This window comes from Odocoileus virginianus, chromosome 33 (assembly GCF_023699985.2).
Source record: "Odocoileus virginianus isolate 20LAN1187 ecotype Illinois chromosome 33, Ovbor_1.2, whole genome shotgun sequence".
Lineage (NCBI taxonomy): Eukaryota > Metazoa > Chordata > Mammalia > Artiodactyla > Cervidae > Odocoileus > Odocoileus virginianus.
Window position 1 is genome coordinate 31,775,432 of NC_069706.1, and position 21,971 is coordinate 31,797,402.

General features: G+C 53.3%; 1 protein-coding gene across 2 annotated transcripts in view; it reads right to left on the bottom strand.

Moving 5' to 3' along the window:
* CLIP2 (CAP-Gly domain containing linker protein 2) overlaps window positions 1-21,971 on the bottom strand; it is a 75,362-nt gene that overhangs the window by 36,265 nt on the left and 17,126 nt on the right. For both annotated transcript variants that reach the window (XM_020896862.2, XM_070460208.1), the window contains one exon: window positions 17,100-17,289. In XM_020896862.2, coding sequence (XP_020752521.1) covers window positions 17,100-17,223 — 124 coding nt within the window. In that variant the 5' untranslated portion in view covers window positions 17,224-17,289. Of the gene's footprint in view, window positions 1-17,099; window positions 17,290-21,971 lie in introns of those variants that run through there.

The following is a 21,971-nucleotide window of genomic DNA, read 5'->3' on the forward strand; positions in this document are numbered from 1 at the left end:
GATGAAAAGCTCAGGACAGTGCCTCCTCAGAAGGCTTTCCACCCAAAATAAATAAGTAAATAAATAGAGTTATAGGGAGTTCCCTGTGTCCTAGTGGTTAAGATTATGGCCATTCACTGACAGGGCCCAGGTTCAATCCCTGGTGGGGAAACTGAGATCCTGCAAGCCACAAGGTATGGTCCCTCCCGCCCCCCACCAAGATAAAAGTTACAGAGGACTTCTCTGGTGGCCCAGTGGTTAAGACTTCGCCTTCCAATGCAGGAGGTGCGGGTTCTATCTCTGGCCAGAGAGCTCAGGTCTCACGTGTGTGCTAAGCTGCATCAGCTGTTTCCAACTCTTTGTGACCCCATGGACTGTAGCCCGCCAGGCTCCTCTGTCCATGGGCTTCTCCAGGCAAGGATACTGGAGTGGGTTGGCCGTGCCCTCCTCCAGGGGATTTACCTGACCCAGGGATCGAACCCGCGTCTCACATTTCCTGCATTGGCAGGTAGGTTTTTTACCACTAGCGCCACCTGGGAAGCCCTAAGATCCCACAAGCCCTGTGCTCAAAAAACCAAAACATAAAATACAAGAGCAGCAATACTGCAACAAATTCAATTAAGACTTAAAAAATGGTCCACATAAAAAATATTTCAAAAGTTTAAAATTTTAGAAAATTAAAAAAAAAAAAAGACTTTCCACTGCTCGGGGTCACTCAAAACTGAGGGCAGAATGAACCCATGATGGAGGGTTACAAGCTGCTACGTCCTTACCCCGGTGGGCTCAGGCCCTCAGCTGTTAATCTGAGACCACCCATGGCCCCATTTGGGACTCAGATCTTGGGGGGGGGGGGAATCTCTGTGCCCCCCACTTCTTCCCCAGACAGTTCTGGGCTCCTAACTATTCCTGGACAGCTGGCCACAGACATCTCAGGACAAGGAAGGAGGCAGTAAACCCTTTTACTCCACTCCTGTTATCTTCCCCTCCTCCCCCATCCCCAAGCTGCAGCCCAAGCCTCAGGGTACACAGACCAGGAAAAGAAGGGGTGAGGAGTATGGGAGGTGGAAGCAAGCACTTAACCTCATTCCTGGTCTGAACTCCAGGCTCTGTGGCCTGAACTGGGTCCCCTGATTTTGCCCTTCTTTATAGAAAGAATGACCCTGAGGCTCAGCCATGGGCCTTGCCCAAGGCCACACAGCAGAAATGGGGACAAAAACCCTCACTGGGGGGCCTGACTCCCAGGCCTGGGCTCAGATGTGCTGTAAACTCAGAAAAAGAATAGAAGGGGGACAACCTGCTTGTATATGTGTACCTGCGTGCCAAGTCACTTCAGTCGTGTCTGACTCTTTGTGACCCTATGAACTGTAGCCCGCCAGGCTCCTCTGACCATGGGATTCTCCAGGCAAGAATACTGCAGTGGGTTGCATACCCTCCTCCAGGGGATCTTCCCAACCCAGGGATGGAACCTGCATCTCATGTCTCCTGCACTGGCAGGCTCGGTCACTCATAAACAGACACAGCAAAGCTCAAACCCACCATGCTTTGTGCATGTCTGGCTCTTGGGCCGCATGCAAGGCCCCGTGTGCAAGTGGGTATTTGGAAAGCCTGCCCATTTAAACCTCAAGGTTCGGAGACTGCTTCTCCTTCCTGCCAGACGAAGTATCAGGCAGGGAAGGACTCATCCTTTTCCTCCTCTACTCCAGAGGCTGACGCACTTGTCAAACACAGACAGGGACAGAAGGCAAGCAGACACTGCCATGCCCCTATCAGAGATGCTTGTGTTTCTGGTTCTTTCCACAGACAGCCAGGAGAGGGGTCACAGGGGCAGCGGCTCTGCCAGCATCCTCCCGGTACCCAAGGTCGAGGAGCCCAGGGCCGTAGGCCTGGCTACATGCTGTCTCAAGGCTGGAAGGACAGAGCTCCTGGAGGATGAGGAAGTCACAAACTCCAAGGCAGGACGCACACAGGAGGCCAAGCAGGCAGGTACCCCTCTGGGGCACTAGTAGTGGTGGGAAAGCACGTGACCGCCCAGGGCCTAGGCAGTCAGAATGGGGGTCTTAACTGAGGGACAAGGAGCTCCCTCTCAGCTGTGAGCTGGGCTCCCGGGAAATCTGTGAGCTTTGCTACTGAACTTGATTAACAACCACAGTGATCACACCCATGAACTGATGCTCTATGCTAAGAGGCAGACGTACAGTAGCTCATACGACCCTCACGGTTAACTGTGTGAAGTGCTTTGGTGATCCCATTTTACAGATGGGGAAACTGAGGCTCAGAGACATCAATTGCTTTATCTAGGGACCCAGGCAAGAGGCAGCAGAGCCAAGCTCCAACCAAAGGCCTCTGGCTGTTGGTGCAGGGCACTTTCATTCATCCAGCAAATTACAAAACATTCACCATGCCAAGCCCCAAACTACAACCGCCCTAATCTTGGACTGCCCTGCATGGACCCATTTCCGAGATTCTGGCCAAACCCCACGGTTCCCTTTGAATAGGGAACAATCTCATCTTGTACTCCTTCCTGCAGAGGGATGTCTCTTGTTTCTTGTGGGACCCTGGGTGGGTGGGTCCCCAAGGTTCTTCTTTTCCACCCCTGAGATCCCAAAAGGTAGAGGCCATGGTGGCTGAGGAAGCAGACTCTGGAGCCCCACCTCGGTCTCCTCGCCTGGCTCCCATCACGGGGCTGCTGAGCAATGATGCACATAAAACCCTAGGAAAGGTGCCTGGGCCACATAAGTGAACAAGTGCCAACCATTCTTACTGTGATAAGAATGACTGATACTCAAAAGAAAGGATTGGAAAAAATTTAAAGTCACAAAAGGTCCAGGGGGCAGAAGAAGGGCTTCCAGGGAGATTCTGGTGACCTTGGACCAATAGCTCTGCCTCACACCGCTCCCTGGAGCAGCCAACTTCATCCTACTGTTCCCCGTGCCTGGGCTGAGCTCTGGGCCCCCAGTTCTCATCTAGGACCATCCTGTTACCAGGAACTTCTGCTGGGATCACACCCGTTGGGGGACTGGGAACCCCGCAAGGTCAGGTGGGTCCCTTCCTTAAAAAAAAAAAAGCTGCCTCAAAAAGCAGTCATAGTGGGAGGAAGCCACAAATCAGATGGGGCTCCAACCCCAGGTCCTGCATAGCACTGCCCAAGTAGCCCATAGGTCATGTTAACGAGGGGTCAAGGTTATCATCATTAAAACAGCAGCTACCATTCATGGAGTGCTGACCCCACGCCCTCAATGGACTGGGCGATTTTTATACATTATATTCTTAACTTGCAGATTAGGAAACGGAGTTTACAAAACTTGCCGAGTTACCCAGGCTGGCATATTAAAAAGCAGAGACATCACTTTGCCAACAAAGGTTCGCCTAGTCAAAGCTATGGTTTTTCCAGTGGTCATGTATGGATGTGAGAGTTGGACAGTAAAGAAGGCTGAGCACTGAAGAATTGATGTTTTCAAACTGTGGTGTTGGAGAAGACCCTTGAGAGGCCCTTGGACAGCAAGGAGGCTAAACCAGTCCATCCTAAAGGAAATCAACCCTGAATTCACTGGAAGGACTGGTGCTGAAGCTGAATACTTTGCTGAATATTGCTGAAGCTCCAATACTTTGGCCACCTGATGCGAAGAGCCGACTCATTGGAAAAGACCCTGATGCTGGGAAAGATTGAGAGCAAGAGGAGGAGGCGACAGAAGATGAGATGGTTGGATGGCATCATCGACTCAATGGACGTGAGTTTGAACAGACTCCAGGAGACAGTGAAAGACAGGGAGGCCTGGCGTGCTGCAGTCCACGGGGTCGCAAAGAGTCGGACATGACAGAGTGATTGAACAACAACCCAGGCCAGAGCCGGGCCCAGCTGGTCCGGCTCAGAGCCTCCTGGGAAGGCAGGCCCTGCAGGGGCCCGCCAGGCATCAGTGCCTTTCCCATCTCCGCTTCCAGAACACTTCCTGGAGCAGAGGGGCTCTGTGATGTCTGCTTAACTGAACAGCCATGGCCCAGGTGAGAGGCTACCTGTCATCTGTGCTGAGAACACAACAGGGACCGCTGGTGGAGGGGGAACCCAGGGTGGCTATTCTTGGCAAGAAGTTGCCTACTCAGCTGTCCTCCCAGCTGTCCCGGCCCACACAGACCCCCAGGTAATCTCCATTCTTCCTCAACCCCACCCCTTCCAGGGGTCACAGGCCCAGGGACCAGTTGTTTCAACAGCTGCTAAAATCCAGGCCTGGAGCCGGGCAGCCACACTTGGGTGTTCCGCTGCGATTTTCCTCTTTGGTGGCCCAGCCTGTCAGACACAAACCTTCATCAAATCCTCCACTCACCCCGGGGCAGCTGGCAGCCGCCTGAGCTGGGGAAGGCATGGCAACCCCACAGGGCCCCCTTCCCTCCAGGGAGCCATCCGTCACACGCTGGCTGGGTCTGACCAAGCCCTTTCTCAGGTGTGGGCCTTGGTTTCCCCATGGGACTATGAAGAGTGAAGTCAGAAATTGCTAGGGTTCTGGGAAGCACGGACATTCTACAAGCCTCACCTCTTCTCCCGTAGGAGCCTGTGTGTGGTCACAGAGCTGGCTGATGGACTGAGCCTCTGGGGTGGTTCTGGAAGCTTCTTGAAGGCAGGGCCTGGGCCTCCCTGCCCTCTTAATTCCCTCAGGGACCAGCAGCAAAGCTCCAAGAAAGCAAAGAGCAGTGACAGACCTAAACCTCACACCAGCAGCTGATCCTTCCCCAGACACCAGGCACAAGGGAACTGACTGCTGGTTTCAAGTTCAAAGTAGAACGTTGATGAAAAGGGCTAAAGGATGTGATGTGGAGGGACAGACAGCAGCTGGTGGTCTGGTCCAACGTGGAGGGGAGGGGTTGCCCAGATGAGAGCGCTTCCTCTCCTTTTTCAGCAAAGTCTTTGGTCCCACCCTCCCTGGGAAGCCATTGCTGTTGTAGTCCAATTGCTCAGTCGTGTCCGACTCTTTGCAGCCCGATGGACTGCGGCACACCAGGCTTCCCTGTCCTTTACCATCTCCCAGAGCTTGCTCAAACTCATGTCCATTGAGTCGGTGATGCCATCCAACCATCTCAACCTGTCGCCCCTTCTCCTCCTGCCCTCAATCTTTCCCAGCACCAGGGTCTTTTCCAATGAGTCGGCTCTTCCCATCAGGTGGCCAAAGTATTGGAGTTTCAACTTCAGCATCAGTCCTTCCAGTGAATTCAGGGTTGATTTCCTTTAGGATGGACTGGCTGGGTCTCCTTGCAGTCCAAGGGACTCTCAAGAGTCTTCTCAAGCACCACAGTTCGAGAGCATCAACTTTTCAGCACTCAGCCTTCTTTATGGTCCAGTGGGCACAGGCACTTTTCACACCTGCTCAATCTCAGCCACCAGGTACCCCATTCGCTGAGCACCCAGTCAAATGCCAGCTCAGCCAAAGGGGTGGGGAACACCAGGACCTCAGCTGCAACTCAGCGCCTGGCACTCAGCGCCTGCCAGACCTCCTGCCTGGCAAGAAGGCATCAAGGACATAGGGGCCTGGGGTCGGGGAGAGAGGCTCACTGTGAATGGGGGTGGAAGCACCTCCTTGAACCTCTGCCCCGACAGTCACTCGTTCATTCCCTCACCTCCTCCAAGAAGCCTTCCGTGACTGCTTCACCTAAAAGCCCACCCACCTGCAGCACCCTTTACCGGCTTTATTCTTCTAGAGCTCTATCCCATCTTCAAAAAGCCTATGTCTGTCTTCCAGACTTAAATGGAAACTCATAATGTGCTGTGTTTCCTCTCTAGCACCCAGGACAGGATCCTGTAAGCAGGTCCTCAGCGCCAGCCACTCTGCACAGCCCGCACGGAACTGGGATCCACCCGGCTGAGTGCTGGGTGCATGGAATATTCACTTCCTGGGCTGCAGGGAGTCAGTCCAGGAATCTGAGGCTCACTCCAGGCAGCTTCCGGCTCACCTGGCCTCCCTCCTGCTGTTGGACCTCCCTGAGCCCTTCCCATTTTCCCTGTGTTTTCAGAGGAAAGCTGAGAACCTCCTTCTCCTTTTAGAAGCAGACCTCCATCCCCCTTTGGTCTTCCCTGGGGCCCGCCTCCCCGCCACCCCTCTCCTCTCCCCACACCCGCCCTCTGACAGAGGACAGAGCCCATGCACACCCTCCTGGCCCATAAAACACCTTCCTTCACCTCACCCTGCTCCTGCTGTCACCCATTCTCCTTCCCAGAAAACAAGCTCTTCTCTCTCTATTTAAATGTTTATTACATGGATCACTCAGGTACACTGCTGAAAAAATTTTAAACATGTAATAGTTACTGATTTTTAAAAAAGGACCTAGAGTTCCATCATATAAACATAATCACAGGTATCATCCTGGGCTTTGTTTTTCTAGGCTTTGTCCTGTGTATGTACGTGTGTGTGTGTGCGTGTGTGTACACAGTAGTTAAAAGTCCAAAACACCAGCCAGGACATAGTTAGATATTTTATTACTCATAGACAGAGGAGGCTGGTGGGCTACAGTCCTCTGCTCTTTTCGCAGCAGGTGTTTTTCCATCCAGCAGCGTCTAGAAGGAAGTGGTTCCTTCCCCCGACGGGACTCTGCTTCTGCATCCCTTGCTGACCCTCAGCTCCTGACCCCCACCTCCGCCCCTGGCTCTGGAAACTTCTGGAAGGATGCCATGTGCTCCTCATTCACTGCAGGAGACCCTTCCCGGCCTTGTGGTGCCTGGCCCTGCTGTCCACGCCCCTCTCAAGGCTCCCTGCTCCCATGACAGGACTGGGTCCCCTCTGCCTCCTCCACTGCAGCCCAACCCCAGTGGTCCTCGCCAATGGGGTGGCCTCCATCTATCTCTTTCCACCTATATTCTGGCCAGTGGTGTGCTGGGAAAGGCTTAACTGATTCTCCAAGAGAAAATAATAGTAATATTGGGTTGGCCAAAAAGTTCATCCTGGTTTTTCCATAAGATGCTACAGAAAAAAACCAAATGAATTTCTTGGCCAGCCCAATAATAATAATAATAACCCTGATTTTTAGCCTTTGCCAATTCCCATAGTGTAAATTCTCCCACCATGGTCCATCTCAAGATGCCAGCATCATGCCATTGAACACAGAGTTGGGAAGAGATTATATATAGTACTTCCAATATAGAGTAAATAACCTCAAAAACAGGCTTCCCTGGTGGTTCAGCAGTAACGAATCTGCCTGCAATACAGGAGACGCAGAAAATGTGAGTTTGATCCCTGGGTCAAGAAGATCCCTTGGAGGAGGGCTGGCAACTCACTCTACTATTCTTGCTGGGAAAATATAGACAGAGGAGGCTGGTGGGCTACAGTCCATGGGGTGGCAAAGAGTCAGACTCACTGAAGCGACTAAGCATGCATGCAAACTCAAAAACCTAGATGCTAAAAAATCTCACTAGTAGCAAACAGTAGTATTTTACCAATAAAACAATAGTAGTATTAGGGGTATAAATGCTGCTAGGAGAACTACTAGAAGTCATGAGGTTTGAATATTTATTACCTTTGTTTTTAATAGAATGTGCTTAATTTTAAGTTCACACACAATCTGATTGTTTAAATAAGGGCTGTGACTCTGGCTTGCAAAATTCCTGACAATTTCACAATTGGTTCTCATGAGCCAGCCTGGGCCAGCGCCAGCACACCACTGGCCGTGTCCCAGCCCACACCCTGGCTAGTGGCCCATCTGAGACCCATCTAAATTCTCTAGACCCTGTGAATGAGAGACAGGAAGAGGAGACAGGGAAGGACAAAACCCCTGGCCTGTCTCCAATGCTGGGAGCGGGTGGGCAGGAGGCGAGAGGCAGGAAAAATATTCCTCTTCTGTGGTCAGTACCTGGGAACCCTGCTCCACACTGCGTGCCCCTGTAATCGAACCCTCTCAATCTAACCCTCTCCTGCGCCTTTAGCTACTATTTATATGCCGCCATGTTTCTGCCTTTTTAAAAAAGACGTTAATAAATTGTCCTTGTAAAAGATCCAAGTGATGTGGACACAGTGGGGGAAGGAGAGGTGGGAGGAGCTGAGAGTCGCAATGAAACATGCACATTATCATGGGTGAAATAGATAGCCCATAGGAATTTGCTCTATGACCCAGGGAGCTCAAACCCGGTGCTCTGCGACAACCGATAGGATGCGGTGGGAGGTGGGAGGGAGATTCAAGAGGAAGGGAACGAACGTATACCTATGGCTGATTCATGTTAATGGCAGAAACCAACACAATCAGCTCAGTTCAGTCGCTCAGTCGGGTCCGACTCTGCGACCCCATGGACTGTAGCATGCCAACACAATCCTGTAAAGCAATTATCTTCCAATTAAAAATAAATAAATTTTTAAAAAAGATTCAAGTGACATAAAAAGATGGAGAGTGGGGAAAAAAAAAAAAGATGGAGAATGAAGTTGGACCTCAGTTGTTCTCCCCAGTCCAGATCCCCTCCCTGGCCACCAGACTTGCCATTCCAGCAGCTGCCTCCTCCTGGATGTCCTCCAGGACTTCACACTTCACATTCTGAACCATAGTGACCCCACCTCTGTCCCCCCATCTCGGGAGTGCACCCACCCACCCATTTTCTCAGGCCACTAACCCTCATTGCTCCTCCCCTTTCCCCCCACCTCCCCACTCCCAATTCAGTTATTCATCAAGACCTGGAAATTTCACAGAATAAATAACTCCTAAATCCATATCTCCCTCAAGGGTCTCAGAGACCCCTTCTGAGATCAAGTCCTTGAGATTTCACACCTTGCTCAGCAAAGAAGTTTCCAGAAGGGTCTCCCAGCCTCCAGTCTCCAGCCCCCAGCTTCAGGCCCTATTCCAGAGTCATCAGTCCCTGAAGGCAAACCCACCACATCCTCATTTCCCCTGATTCACTTAACTCTCGATTTGGGGATCACTTTCTATGTTAACCTTTGGCTTTTATGAGAAGCCCACGTTACTTGTGTAATAAAGTGAATAACGAGCAATAAAAAACAAAATAGAATATTTGAGAAAGAAAATAATAAATTAGGGAATGTCATCTGTGGCCCGTTCCCCAAGGAAATCATTTATAAAGAAAAAAACTGACTCAATGTCTTGTCATTCACAAAACAAAACTCCCAAAATAGTAAGCAGTTATATAAATTATGATCAAGTCTTGCAGATTATTAAGTATTCTTTAAAAATAATTTTTTCAAAAAAATTTTTTTCTTTCAAGTGACATGGGAAAGTGTTGATGATGTGATATTTGGTGAGAAAGGGTTTAAGAGGATTCCAGGGCAAAGTACATGGGTATGAATATCTAGGTGTGGGGGAAATGGGAACAGGGAACAGGATAAAAAGGAATCAACTTAAAAAAAATCAAGAGAGGCTTTGGAGGGACCCACAGTGGCAATACGACACGAACCAAGGGGCATGATGAAGTCGGCCCTCTGCCCCTGAAGGCCAGAGGGGATAAAGCATATCCGTAAATGTCCCATGGGGCTTCCGAGGTAGTGCTAGTTGTAAAGAGCCCACCTGTCAATGCAGGAGACATAGAAAGGACGCGGGTTCGATCCCTGGGTTGGGAAAACCCCCTGGAGGAAGGCATGGCAATCCACTCCAGTATTCTTGCCTGGAGAAACCCACAGACAAAGGAGCCTGGCAGGCTATGGTCCACAGGGTTGAAAAGAGTCAGACACAACTAAACCAAATTAACACACACATAAATGTCCCATTGAACATGGTTCTACAGAGTGTTAATAGGTCTCATGAAAACAAAACCTTAATCTCAAAATTCAAACAAACTCGAGAAGCAGGGACTTAAGCAAAGCTAAGGTGATTTTGCTGCAGGATTTGTCAGAGCCTTTAATGTGTGAATGAGCAGTGTGATGACTTAGGAGGGGCAATGAATAAGGTGACTACATGATTTATCATCCAAAGCCAGACACTGTGGAGGGAAAGTCAGTGCTATTAATACAGTATCATGCCAAGACTGCAAGCATAAACCAGGGCTGTCCCAGGCAGTACATGGTCACTCTGACCTAAAATTACAGCATTTTTCCTCTCTGTGTCACTTAAGGAAACCCTGCCTGCCCATCAGACCAGCTCCAGCATCGCTCATGGGCACTGCCACGGAGCTCCATTCTGCCTCGGTTTGCACAGTCTGCCACCCAAGCTGCCAGGGTACACGTCTGCACTGCCCCACCCAGAACACAAGTCCTGGGAGGCAGGGTCCACACAGACCACCTCTCCAGCCCCAGAGCCTCAAAACACAGCCTGGCCAAGACCCTGACCTCCCCTCCGTGGTGACCCCGAAGCAACAAACATAAATGCCCCACAAGCCCCATAGCAGCTTTCTGCTCCAAGACCCCTGCTCTCCCAGCAGGTACTCAACACAAAGGTCGAAAGGAAGGGATGGGGTCTCTAGAGCATTCCTCAAGGGGGCCACTTTCCCCCTGCCCACTCCACGTCCCATCAGCTCCTTGACATCACCCACCCATATGTCTCTGGAGAGACCCCTCCCAACCCCCTCTGACCAAGGCAGGGCCCAGCCCCTGCGGCCACCACAGGCCCGGCATCTCCCCTGCTAAGCTGTCTCCATCCATCCATCCCCCGAAAAAGGGACCCTCTACCAGCCCGCTAGGGGCGGGTCCCAGTCCTAGGGATGGCTCAGCATCCTTCCTGAGCCCAAGGGATCTCAGAAGCCCCCTTCCGTTCCCCTTACTCCTAAACCAGGCGGACAGAGCACCCACCCAGCAACTCGGCTGGGGCCCCAGGGAGACAAAGACACGGGAGGCTTACCCTGGAAAGAGCAGAGCCAGGTCCCCATGGAGAAGCCCTGCTATGGCCATGCCAGCCACAGTGGGCGGGCGCTGGCAGCTGGGCCCCTGCCCGCGCCCCCCATAGTGCTCTCAACCCTCCCCCACCATTCCCGATCGATTCTGGGCGACGTCAGGAGCATTAGGAGGCTGCCCTGCCCCCCGCCCATCCACAGTCCAGCCACAGAAAAGCTCAGCTTGGCTTTCCCCATCCTGAGGGCATAAAAAAAGTTTAGGATGTGGTTAGGGGAGGAGAGTGGGAGCGTTGACCTTGAAGGGAGTGCGTGCCGCCTGGGGCAGCGCTGGCTCTGCATGAGCGAGGGCTGGAAGCTCCTGGTTCTGCCCAGGCTTGCAAAGCATCTGGGACAAGTCAGTTAAAACGGGCATGATGCCTCCTACCCTCCTAGGGGGGACTTCTCAGGTGGCGCTAGTGATAAAGAATCTGCCTGCAATGGAGAAGATGTAGGAGATTCGGGCTCGATCCCTGGGTCAGGAAGAGCCCCTGGAGGAGGTCATGGCAACCCACGCCTGTGTTCTCCGGGGAGAATCCCGTGGACAGAGGAGCCTGGCAGGCTACAGTCCATGGGGTCACAGGGTGGGACACGACTAAGCGACTGAGCACATACATACACACACACATACACACACACACACACACACACACACACACACCCTTCTCAGGAGCATGCACACACACACACACACGCTTCTCAGGAGCATACAGACACACACATACACCCTTCTCGGGAGCATGGAGACCAAGCTGAGAGACACAGACCTCCGGGCGCCTGGAACACACACACACACACACACACACACACACACACACACGCTTCTCAGGAGCATGGAGACCAAGCTGAGAGACACAGACCTCCGGGCGCCTGGAACACACACACACACGCTTCTCAGGAGCATGCACACACACACCCACACCCACACACACCCTTCTCAGGAGCATGGAGACCAAGCTGAGAGACACAGACCTGTATTCTCCAGGGAGAATCTCGTGGACAGAGGAGCCTGGCGGGCTACACACACACCCACCCTTCTCAGGAGCATGGAGACCAAGCTGAGAGACACAGACCTCCGGGGTGGAGCGGAGGGGGGTCGGTGTCTAGGACCAGAGGCCAGCTGTGAAGCTCTATGAATGCCCCATTCCAGGCATGTCAGGCTGGCTCTCTGGAGCTGTCTGGAGCATCCACAGGGTATGGGGGCATCTGGGCCCCAGCTCAATAAGCCAGACCTGAAACGTTCTGTGCCCCTTGGGGGAGATCATAGAATAAGAGGTAGACCCCATCCCAAGCGGGCACTTCTCGTGTGAAGGACACACCCATGCACGCCCATCCTTGGTCTCCTGTCCCCGACACTCCGAATGTGGGAAAGGCCACAGGCCCACAGGTCACACAGGTCTCATCGTAATGCAGACAGATGGCTCCTCCTGCCCTGCCCACCAGCCCCGGGTCTGAGCAGAGTGTGGGACTGGACTCCGCACTCCAGCCATCCCAGCCACCTTACCCCTGGTGGGGGGCAGGGGGTGCCGGCAGCCTGAACCAGCTTTTTTTTTCCATTTCTTTCTTTCTTTATATTTTTGTAGTTGCAGTAGATCCTCGTTGCTGCACTCAGGCTTTCTCTAGTTGCGGCAAGTGGCTACTCTCTGGTTGCAGTGCACAGGCTTCTCATTGCAGTGGCTTCTCTTGTTGCGGAGCACAGGCTCTAGAGAGCTTGGGCTTCAGTAGTTGTGGCACATGGGCCTAGCCGCTCCACAGCATGTGGGATCTTCCCAGACCAGGGATCGAACCCGTGTCCCCTGTATTGGCAGACGGACCTTCAACAACTAGACCACCAGGGAGGACCCCTGAGCCGGCTTTAGATGTGTCGCACACCCCCAGTCCTGCCACTCTCTGGCCCTGTAACTCTGGGCAACACAGCTGAGAGCTCCAAGCCTCAGTTTTGTCATCTTTAAAATGGACAGAAGAGCAGTTCTTTTCACTGGCTAGTTAACGAGAAAGAGACGTGAAAAGACACCTGCTGCTGGGCTGGCTTGTAACAAAGCAACTGTCAAACGCCATCCCCGCCTAGATGCAATGTCTCTGTGGCTGGACCACAGTATGAGGGATGCGAGAGGGGAGAGACCCTCTAAGGACCCACCAGCCCCAGCTGGGGGCAAGGGTAGAAGGACCTCAACAGTGGTTTGTGGTCTATCCCTTTGCTCAGCTGCCCTTGAGTCTCTTCCAGGTCCTCGCGGCCAGTCCTTATTCCAGAGAGACACCCACGGCCTGGTCTGGCCTGCCCCCAACCTGAGGCTCAGAAGTGGACCCAGAGGGCTGGAGGGTCCTGTGAAAGCCCGCCATGGTCCCATCTGTCCCAGGATGGCCCAGCTGCGTTGGACCACTGAGGGCTGCTCCTGACGCACAGCGAGGAACGTCACCAGCAGCATCTGGGGTCCTGGAGGCCTGAAATCCCCCCGCATCTTCCTCAGGCCCAGGATAGAGTCCCAACCCCCGAGGAAGCCCGAGTCTCGTGCCCCATTTCCCTTCCGGCCCTGCTCCTGCCCTGGCCCACTCACAACCCTCCGAAGACCCCTGGAGCTGCCCTCCATCCACTCTAGTCCTCAAGAGACTTCAAGACTCAGAATCTTTGCCGGGATGCCCTTCCCCTGACCTCCGCTGGGCAGCTTCCTGCTCACCAACTCAGATCTTCCCAACCAGCGTCACCTCCCGAGCAAGGATCCCTGCCGCCCCCGCCTGATGTGAAGCAGCCGCAGAGGTTCCATCCCATCTGGCTGGGACTCCCTGACCTCAGGCCCCACCCGGCTCCTGGCCCACCGGTGGGTCCCAGACTACCATCCTGCGCTCCTGCCCTGACCACCTCTGGGCCACCTCCTGGTACGGGAGACCCCCTCCCACGGCCCCCTCCACCCCAGCCATCCTCTCCCTGTGTCACCACTCTGGGAACCGACGCAGGCTGGGGTGGGCTGGGGCATTGGTCCAGGCCCGGCCCTTGGCAGACCCTCTGCCCGGAGGCTGAGCTCATACTTTGGGAGGCTGCCACTGCCCTGATTCCCAGAACAACTGCCCCCTCCAACCACCGCCAGGCTCCAGCTTCTGCCAGACCCTCTCTCGGTGCTCCAGGGCCCACCCCCAGAGTCCCAGCGTCCCCTGGGGATGGGCACCTCCAGCACCTGGGAGAGACAATGGCCCTTCCATGGTATGGGTGAGGGAGCCCATGGGCCAATAGGAGTTGGGGGGGCGGGCACTGTCCTCCCCTGTTGCTGTCCCCCATCCCAGCTCTGGGGGGACTCTTGTTATGAGACCTGGAGCTGTGCCAAAAATGCCTCCCTTCCCCTCTCACAGGGTCCTTGCCCCGGCCAACTACTCCCTCCCCCAGCCCGGGGTCTGTGTCCCTCTGACCTGCAAAGGCAGCAGGTGCCAGAGCAGGAGGGAGGGCAGCACCCAGCGCAGCTGCCCCCTTTGGCTGCCGGTGTGTCGCTCGCCGGGGGACGTGGCTCTTGATCAATCAGGCATTCATGGAGTGGCATCCCCTCTCCCAAGAACAGCCCCCCTGCGGGGCTGGGGTCCAGGCAGTCAGACCACCCAGCCCTGACCCTCAGGGGCTCCCAGACCGGAGTGACCAGGAGGCAACCAGCAGGCCCCACCGTGTGGGCCGATCCCCTCCCCTCCAGGGACTATGATGATGGAGCCACGCAGGGGGGCACTGCCTGAGCAGGGGGCACGTGCCACAGAAGGCAATGAAATGCCCAGCAGTCAGATGCAGGTTCGGATACAAACCATGCCTTAACTGCCTGAAACAACACGTGCAATAGGAAAGAAGACCAGGAGGGAATAGAGGACGATGGGTTGGGGGGGTTGTGATTAGGTTAAATGGAGGAGTAATGGGAGTTCCTTCTTTTATTACTCAGATCTTTCCGTAATGAGATTATGGATGGATGAAAGGAAAAGAAATTACTCTCTAATGAGCCTTGTGCTTGCAGGCACTTCACGTTTATTAACTCAGTTGATTCCATGAGAGAAATGTTATTATCCCATTTGCGACTCTGAGAGGTCAAGTAACTCTTCCAAGGTCACACAGCAGGGGCAGAGCTAGGAGGGACGTGAGAGCTGGATCACAGCCAGAACTCAGGCCTGTCTAGATCAGAGTGGAGGCAAGGAAGAAAGAATCTAGAAGGTGCTACGGGCTCTCGTGACGAGGGAAGAGGGTCAGCAAGGGGCCTCACTTGAGCCCTTCTCCAACCACCGTGTGTGTGTGTATGTGTGCGCACACGCAAGCACACTCAGTTGTGTCCGACTCTTTGCAACCCCATGAACTGCAGCCCACCAGGCTCCTCCATCTGTGGAACTTTCCAGGGGAGAATACTGGAGTGGGCTGCCATTTCCTTCTCTAGAGGATTTTCCCGACTCAGGGATCGAACCCACATCTCTTGTGCCTCCTGCACTGGCAGGCGGGTTCTTTACCTGATCAGCTCTCAGGGAAGCCCTCTCCAATCGAGGGGCTACACAAATCCCGCCCACACTAGACCGAGCTCAGCCCCCCTGACGCCTCTGCCCAAGCTCTTCCTCCAGACCCCATGTCACCCTCCTTCACATTTACATTCCTCCAGCCTCCAGGCTGAGCTCACTCACACTTCCTCCACGAAGTCTTCCCTGTAGTCCACTCATGGTGGTCAGTCCCTTGACCTCTCACAGCCCTGGCAGTGAGTGCAAGCATCCTCACCTGGGTGACCACATGCCTCCTCACCCACCTCCCCGATCCCGTTCTTAACCTCTGCCACCCTCTCTCCAAGACTGAAGGATGCTTAGCAACACGCAGATGTTCTCTGCTATAGTAACATCTTCCAACGGGTTCCATCACACTTAAACCCAGTCCCCCTGCCCTTCATCACCTACCTCTGCCGCCCTGCCCAACCTCATCTCATACTCCTCATTTCCCAATGCCTTCTATCATATTCCTTTTGATTGAAAACTTCCCAGCAGCTTCCCACCATTAGGATGGAAGTGAAGCTCCCTGTATAACCCCAACGTGTCCCCCGCAACCAGTCTACCCCTGTGTCACCGGCACACTTCCCACTGGTCATATTGTAGCCACACTCACTTTTTTCCCCTCCCTTATACTCACCATGCTCCCTTCTGCCACTGGGCCTTTGCACGTGCTGTTCCCTCTGCCTGGAATGCCTTCCCCTCCTCATCTAGTAAACCGTCACCCTCAGACCTCAGCTCACACGTGCCCTCCTCAGGGAAGGTTTTCCTGACCTTCAGGACCATGGCAGGCCCCAGTTAGAGGACCTCATGATACTCAGCACTCTGCCCCCCACCAGGCCGGCAGTCCCCTAAGGGCTGGGACCCCAGTTTTGCTCAAAACGAGAGCTCCAGCAGTTAGGATTGCATCCACAGAGCAGGCCCTTGATTTATATTTGTTGAATGAACAGGATATTCTACAGCCATTTATAAATGATGGACATGGGAGATTTTTAGTGACATGAGAAAACCCACTTGATCATGTTAAAAGGAAAAAAGCAGATTTTCAGGTTGTATATGCAACATGATTGCAAACGGCTAAGAAAAAAGTGAAAAGATAAAAACCAAAATAATAATACCAGGTCGGCCAAAAAGTTTCTTTGGGTTTCACTGTTATATCGTATGGAAAAACCCAAATGAACTCTCTGGCCAACCCAACACTTCCCTCTAGAGAGGATGACTGGCAATTTTACCCCTGCATCAAACTTTAACTAGTACACAGTGGACTATTTTACTTTTATCACCAGAAAAAGCCAACAGCTAACAGCTGTCCTCAAACCCATTTGCCTTCAGAGCTGGTGCCTCCAGCCAGAGCACCCAGCCGGACCCCTGCCCTGAGGGCACCCTGTGCCCACCCGCAGGAGGTTACATAAGTAAAGCTCAAAGGGCATGGGTCTGCGTGGCACGCAAGAAAGCTGGTGGGAAGTGGAGACCATCTCAGACCCCAGAAGGGGAATGAGTGGGGGTAGGGAGGTGGGCAGAGGCTGCAGGGTGAATGGGGCTGTGTTTTCCAGGCTGAGTGATGTGGGCAAGGTGCCACGCCTCCCTGGGCCTCCACTGCCTCATCCCTGAGGGAGGCCAACAGCGGTACCTGCCTCCTGGAGCTGGAAGGGTGTCAAAAGGAACAATGCAGCCAGAGCACATGTCCCTGCCCATTGCTAGTTAATTTTCAGAGGGATGTGGGCAGACATCAAGAAGAACTTCCGGGAGCCACTGGCCTCCAGGCTGGTCAGGAAGTGGCTCAAGTCCCTTTAGCTCTTCCAGAAGAACCACTACCTGCCACCCGCCTCCAGACCCTCACCCCTCCACCCTCAGCCCTACGCACCTTCCTTAGAGCCACTGGCCGCTACGGTGGTGGAGGCCGAGGTTGACCCTGTGGATGTCCGACCCATGGGGCTTGAGTGCTTCCCCCCGCGGCCGGGGGGCTTCAGGCCGCTGGGCTTCTGCATGGCGGTGCCACTGGGTGGGCACGAAAGGTCCGTGCCGGTCACGTGCTCTCCGCCATGGTCATTCACCTGTGGGCAGACAACAGGAGGAACGGCATCATATCACCAGATGACATCACACCCCGGCCCCATGAAGCAGAGACCACAGTCACCCCCATTTTCCAGATGGGGAAGTTGAGGTACAGAGAAGTGGTCACAGGTGTGGGCTGTGCATGAGCAGATGTTGTTAGGACTTGCGTCCTGGTCTGCCGGACTCTGGGTCTGGCTCGCTCTCTCTGCCCAGGTCCTGGGCCCAGGAGGTGAGAATCAAGAGTGAGCTGTCTTGGGGGTCGGCAGCACTGGCTGTAGTAACCCCAGACGCCCCAGAGCAGGACCACATGGGTCATCACGGCCACCGACAGCTGAATACGGCTCTCACCACCAAAGCGCAGGCCGGCAGGTTCTGACATGCAGGGTAACCCGGGGGGTTACCCCAGTGGACCCCAGACCCTCTAGGCCTAGCCAACAGCTCACATCCTTCTCGATGTGGGCGGACAAAGCAACATCTGATTTAATCAACCAGCTTCACCACGCAGGCCACACGCCAGCTATTGAGTCCAGCACCCGCCCACCCCATCCCTAGTGCAGGGACATGCCCACACAGAGAGGAGCTTATACTTGCCCCAAACTCGCACCAGGATGGACTCAGCATGCCTTCTGCCCACCTTCCCACCATTACAGCTCCCTGTTTTTATGGCTAAGCAGAGAAGGATGCGATGCACACGGCATGCAGGGCACTAGGGTCTGACAAAGGGGACTCCTGAAAGGGGAAGTCCCTGTATCCATGGTGATCAGTCCAGGGTACCAGGTGACAGCAAGATGGGCCTGGCTGCAGGGGGGTTGGGGAGAAGCAGAAAGGACAGGCCCGCCATCCCCTACCCCATCTCCACTGCCCTATGCGCACACCCTCTCTTGTACGAGGTGTCCGTGGAGCACTCACCACCCGCTGGGCCCTGTCCTGCCCCCAGAGCCGCAGGCAGGACGTGCCCTCCGCCAGGGGGGGCCCACTGTCCAGTGGGGAGAGGGGATACAGAGCACCACAGATGGATGGAGGATCTGGGGAGAAAGCATCACTCCCCACCCCTGGGGCACCGTATCTCGTCCCACTCTCGGTCATAGAACACTATTCCAGAGAACACTTTTCTCCATTCTTTTTCCCCAATTTTAAAATTTTATTATTTATTATTTATTTTTGGCTGCACTGGGTCTTCATTACTGCACTCGAGCTTTTCTCTAGTTGTGACGAGGGGGGCCTTCTCTCCAGTTGCAGTGCTCAGGCTTCTCTTGTCGTGGAGCACGGGCTCTAGGGCATGCGGGCTTCAGTAGTCGCGGCTCCCGGGCCCTAGAGCACAGGCTCAATAGTTGCAGCGCACAGGCTTCGTTGCTTCAAAGCATGTGTGTTCTTCCCAGACCAGGGATCAAACCAATGTCCCTGCATTGCCAGGTGGATTCCTCACCACTGAGCCACCAGGGAGAGCCCCTTTTCTCCATTCTTGATGCATATGATCTATGTGTGCACGCTAAGTCGTTTCAGTCGTGTCTGACTCTGTGCAACCCTATGGACTGCAGCCCGCCAGGCTCCTCTGTCCATGGGATTCTCCAGGCAAGAATACTGGAGTGGGTTGCCATGACCTCCTCCAGGGAATCTTCCTGACCCAGGGATCGAACCTGCATCTCTTATGTCTCCTGCTTGGCAGGTGGGTTCTTTACCACTAGTGCCACCTGGGAAGCCCCATATGACTTCTGTGAGCTGACCCCAAATCCCCACACCTAGACTAGTGGAAGGCCCACATGACTTATGTGAGCTGACCCCAAATCCCCACACCTAGAGTGGACACATGACCCAGGCCTGGCCAGAGCCCCATGGTCAGCTGAAGGAAGGTGGTGTGATCCAAGGAGCATCAGGGCCCAGACTCTGGCTGGAAGCTTTGAGAAGAGGTGCTCTTCTTATTCCGGGGCTGCCTGGGTGTGGGATGAAAGCCAGGAGCTTCAGGGTTGCCACACGGCAGAGCCTGCCAGGGAGCAGCGTCAGCATAGAGAAAGCAGAGCTGAGTCCCAGGATTCAGAGGGCCTGGATCCAGCTGAACCTGAAGGTGGTCCCTTGAGCCCTTCACTCACATCAGCCAACAAATCCTCACACACACACAGGCATTGTTATATCTTTTTGCCTAAGTCTCTTTGAGGGACACCTGCAACCGATTCCCAGGAGGCTCAGTGGTAAAGAATCTACCTGCCAATGCAAGAGACGTGGGTTCGATCCCTGGGTCTGGAAGATCCCCTGCAGGAGGGCATGGCAACCCACTCCAGTATTCTTGTCTGCGTGGACAGAGGAGCCTGGCAGGCTATAGTCCATGGGGTCGAAAAGAGTCAGACATTACTTAGCGACTGAGCACGCATGCACGTCACCCACAATCAAATAAGTTCTGACTAATACAGAAACCAACCCACAGTGCTCCCAGCAGGAATATACAAAGTTTCCCTAGAATGGCTCTCAGGCCAGCAAGATGAGCCAGCAACACTATTGCCCATCCTGGCACGGCCATGGGAAGAGTCAGCTCCTCACACAGGGCGGCTAGACATCAGAGCAGAGGAAAGTTAACTCCCCCTAAGCCACAGAACGGTGGCACCTACATGCCCAAGTGAGCTGATGGGAGCGAGGCATACCTGCCAGCCTTGACCTACACCCCCGCCCCCAGAATCCACCAAATCCAGCATTCTAACCACCTGACCAACTACATAATACCCCAGGAATTCTGGGGCCCGGGAGTCACTTGCTGTTAGGCATGGGTCAAGCTACAAATCACGTATCTAATAAATGTCATCTATCACCAACATATAAAGAACACTTGGCCTTCCCTGGTGGTATAGTGGTTGAGGATCGGCCTGCCAATGCAGGGGACACCAGTTCGATCCCTAGTCCAAGAAGATTCCACCCACAACTAGTGAAGCCTGCGTGCCCTAGAGCCCGTGCTCCACAACAAGAGAACCCACCGCAATGAGAGGCCCTCGCACCGCAACTAGAGAAAAGCCCCACATACAGCAACAGACCCAGTGCAACCAAAAATAATAAATAGATGGTTTTTAAAAAGAGAACACTTGACAACTTACTAACAAGACCTAATAAACAAAATGAACAAAAGATCTGAATACCCACTTCACCAATGAAGATGTGCAAACAGCAACAAGCAAGTGGAAAGATGACCAACATCATCAGTCATGAGGATAAAACAGATCAAAACCACAACGCGATCCCACTTCACGCCGACTGGAGCGGTTAACATCGGACAACTTGACAATATCAAGTACAATATCATGACAACGTAGAATAATCAGAACAGATTGTTGGGAGAAATGAAAAATGGTGCCAACCCGTTGGAAAACAGTTCTTGACAGTTTCTTGAAAAGTTAATATACACCTACTATATGACCCAACCACCAAAGAGAAATAAAAACATATATCCATACAAACATTTGTTAAAAAAAAATTTATTCATAGTGACATTATTCACAAAACATGGAAACACCCCAAACGTCCATCAACTGGTAAACACATTTATACGATAGTACACAGAGGTCCCTTGGCATCCTCAGGGGATTGGTTCAGGACCCTCTGCAGATACCCAAATGGGACAATGCTCAAATCCCTCATATAAAATGATATTGTGCACTCAGCCCTTCGTACCTGCAGATGCAGAACCCAACTATCTTTTTATATTTTGGCCATGCCGTACGGCATGGCCACTGGGGCTTCCCTGTGGCTCAAACGGTAAAAAATCTGCCTGCAATGCAGAAGACCCAAGTTTGATCCCTGGTTTGGGAAGGTCCCTTGGAGAAGGGAATGGCAACCCACTCCAGTCTTCTTGCTTGGAGAATTCCATGGACAGAGGAGCCTGGCGGGCTACAGTCCATGGGGTCGCAAAGAGTTGGACGTGACTGAGTGACTAACACTTTCACCTTCATGTGGCATGTGGAACCTTATTTTCCCAATCAGGGATTGAACACACACCCCCTGCATTGGAAGGCAGAGTCTTCCCCACTGGACCACCAGGGAAGTCCCCGACTACAGATATAAGCAACAATATTGAATGAGCCTCCAAAAACACAATGCCAAGTGAAAGAAACCAGACACAAAAGACTATATATTGTTTGAAATCTGAAAACTACAGACACAGAAAGATCACCAGTTGCTGGGGGTTGAGCAGGGACTGACTTCAAACAGGCACAAGAGAACATTCTGGGTGGTAGAAATATTCTAACATTGAACTGTGGTGATGGCTGCCCACCCATATGTTTATCCTAAAAGCCATCAAACTGTACACTTAAAATGGATAGATTTAATGGTAGGTAAATTAGATCTCAACATTTTTTTTAAATCCACAAAAAATAAAATTCCTGAAGACTCCCCACAGAAGTTAGTGCAAATGGCCTTCCAGGCCCTCCACACACCCCACCATAGCCCTCCCTCACCCACTCCACTCCAGCCACACTCGCTCATGCTAAGCATGTTCTGGCCTCAGGGCCTTTGCACATGCTGTTGCCTCTGCCTGGAGACATCCAGTGTGCTGCTCATCTCCTTCAAGCACCTGCTCCATGTCCCCTTGGAAGAGTACAACCCCTGCCCACCCCTCTCCTGCTTTGTATTTCTCTACTGTCTGAGGACAGGACTTGAGTCTGTTTTGTTTCCTGGGGTATCCTTGGTCCTGATGTAGGCC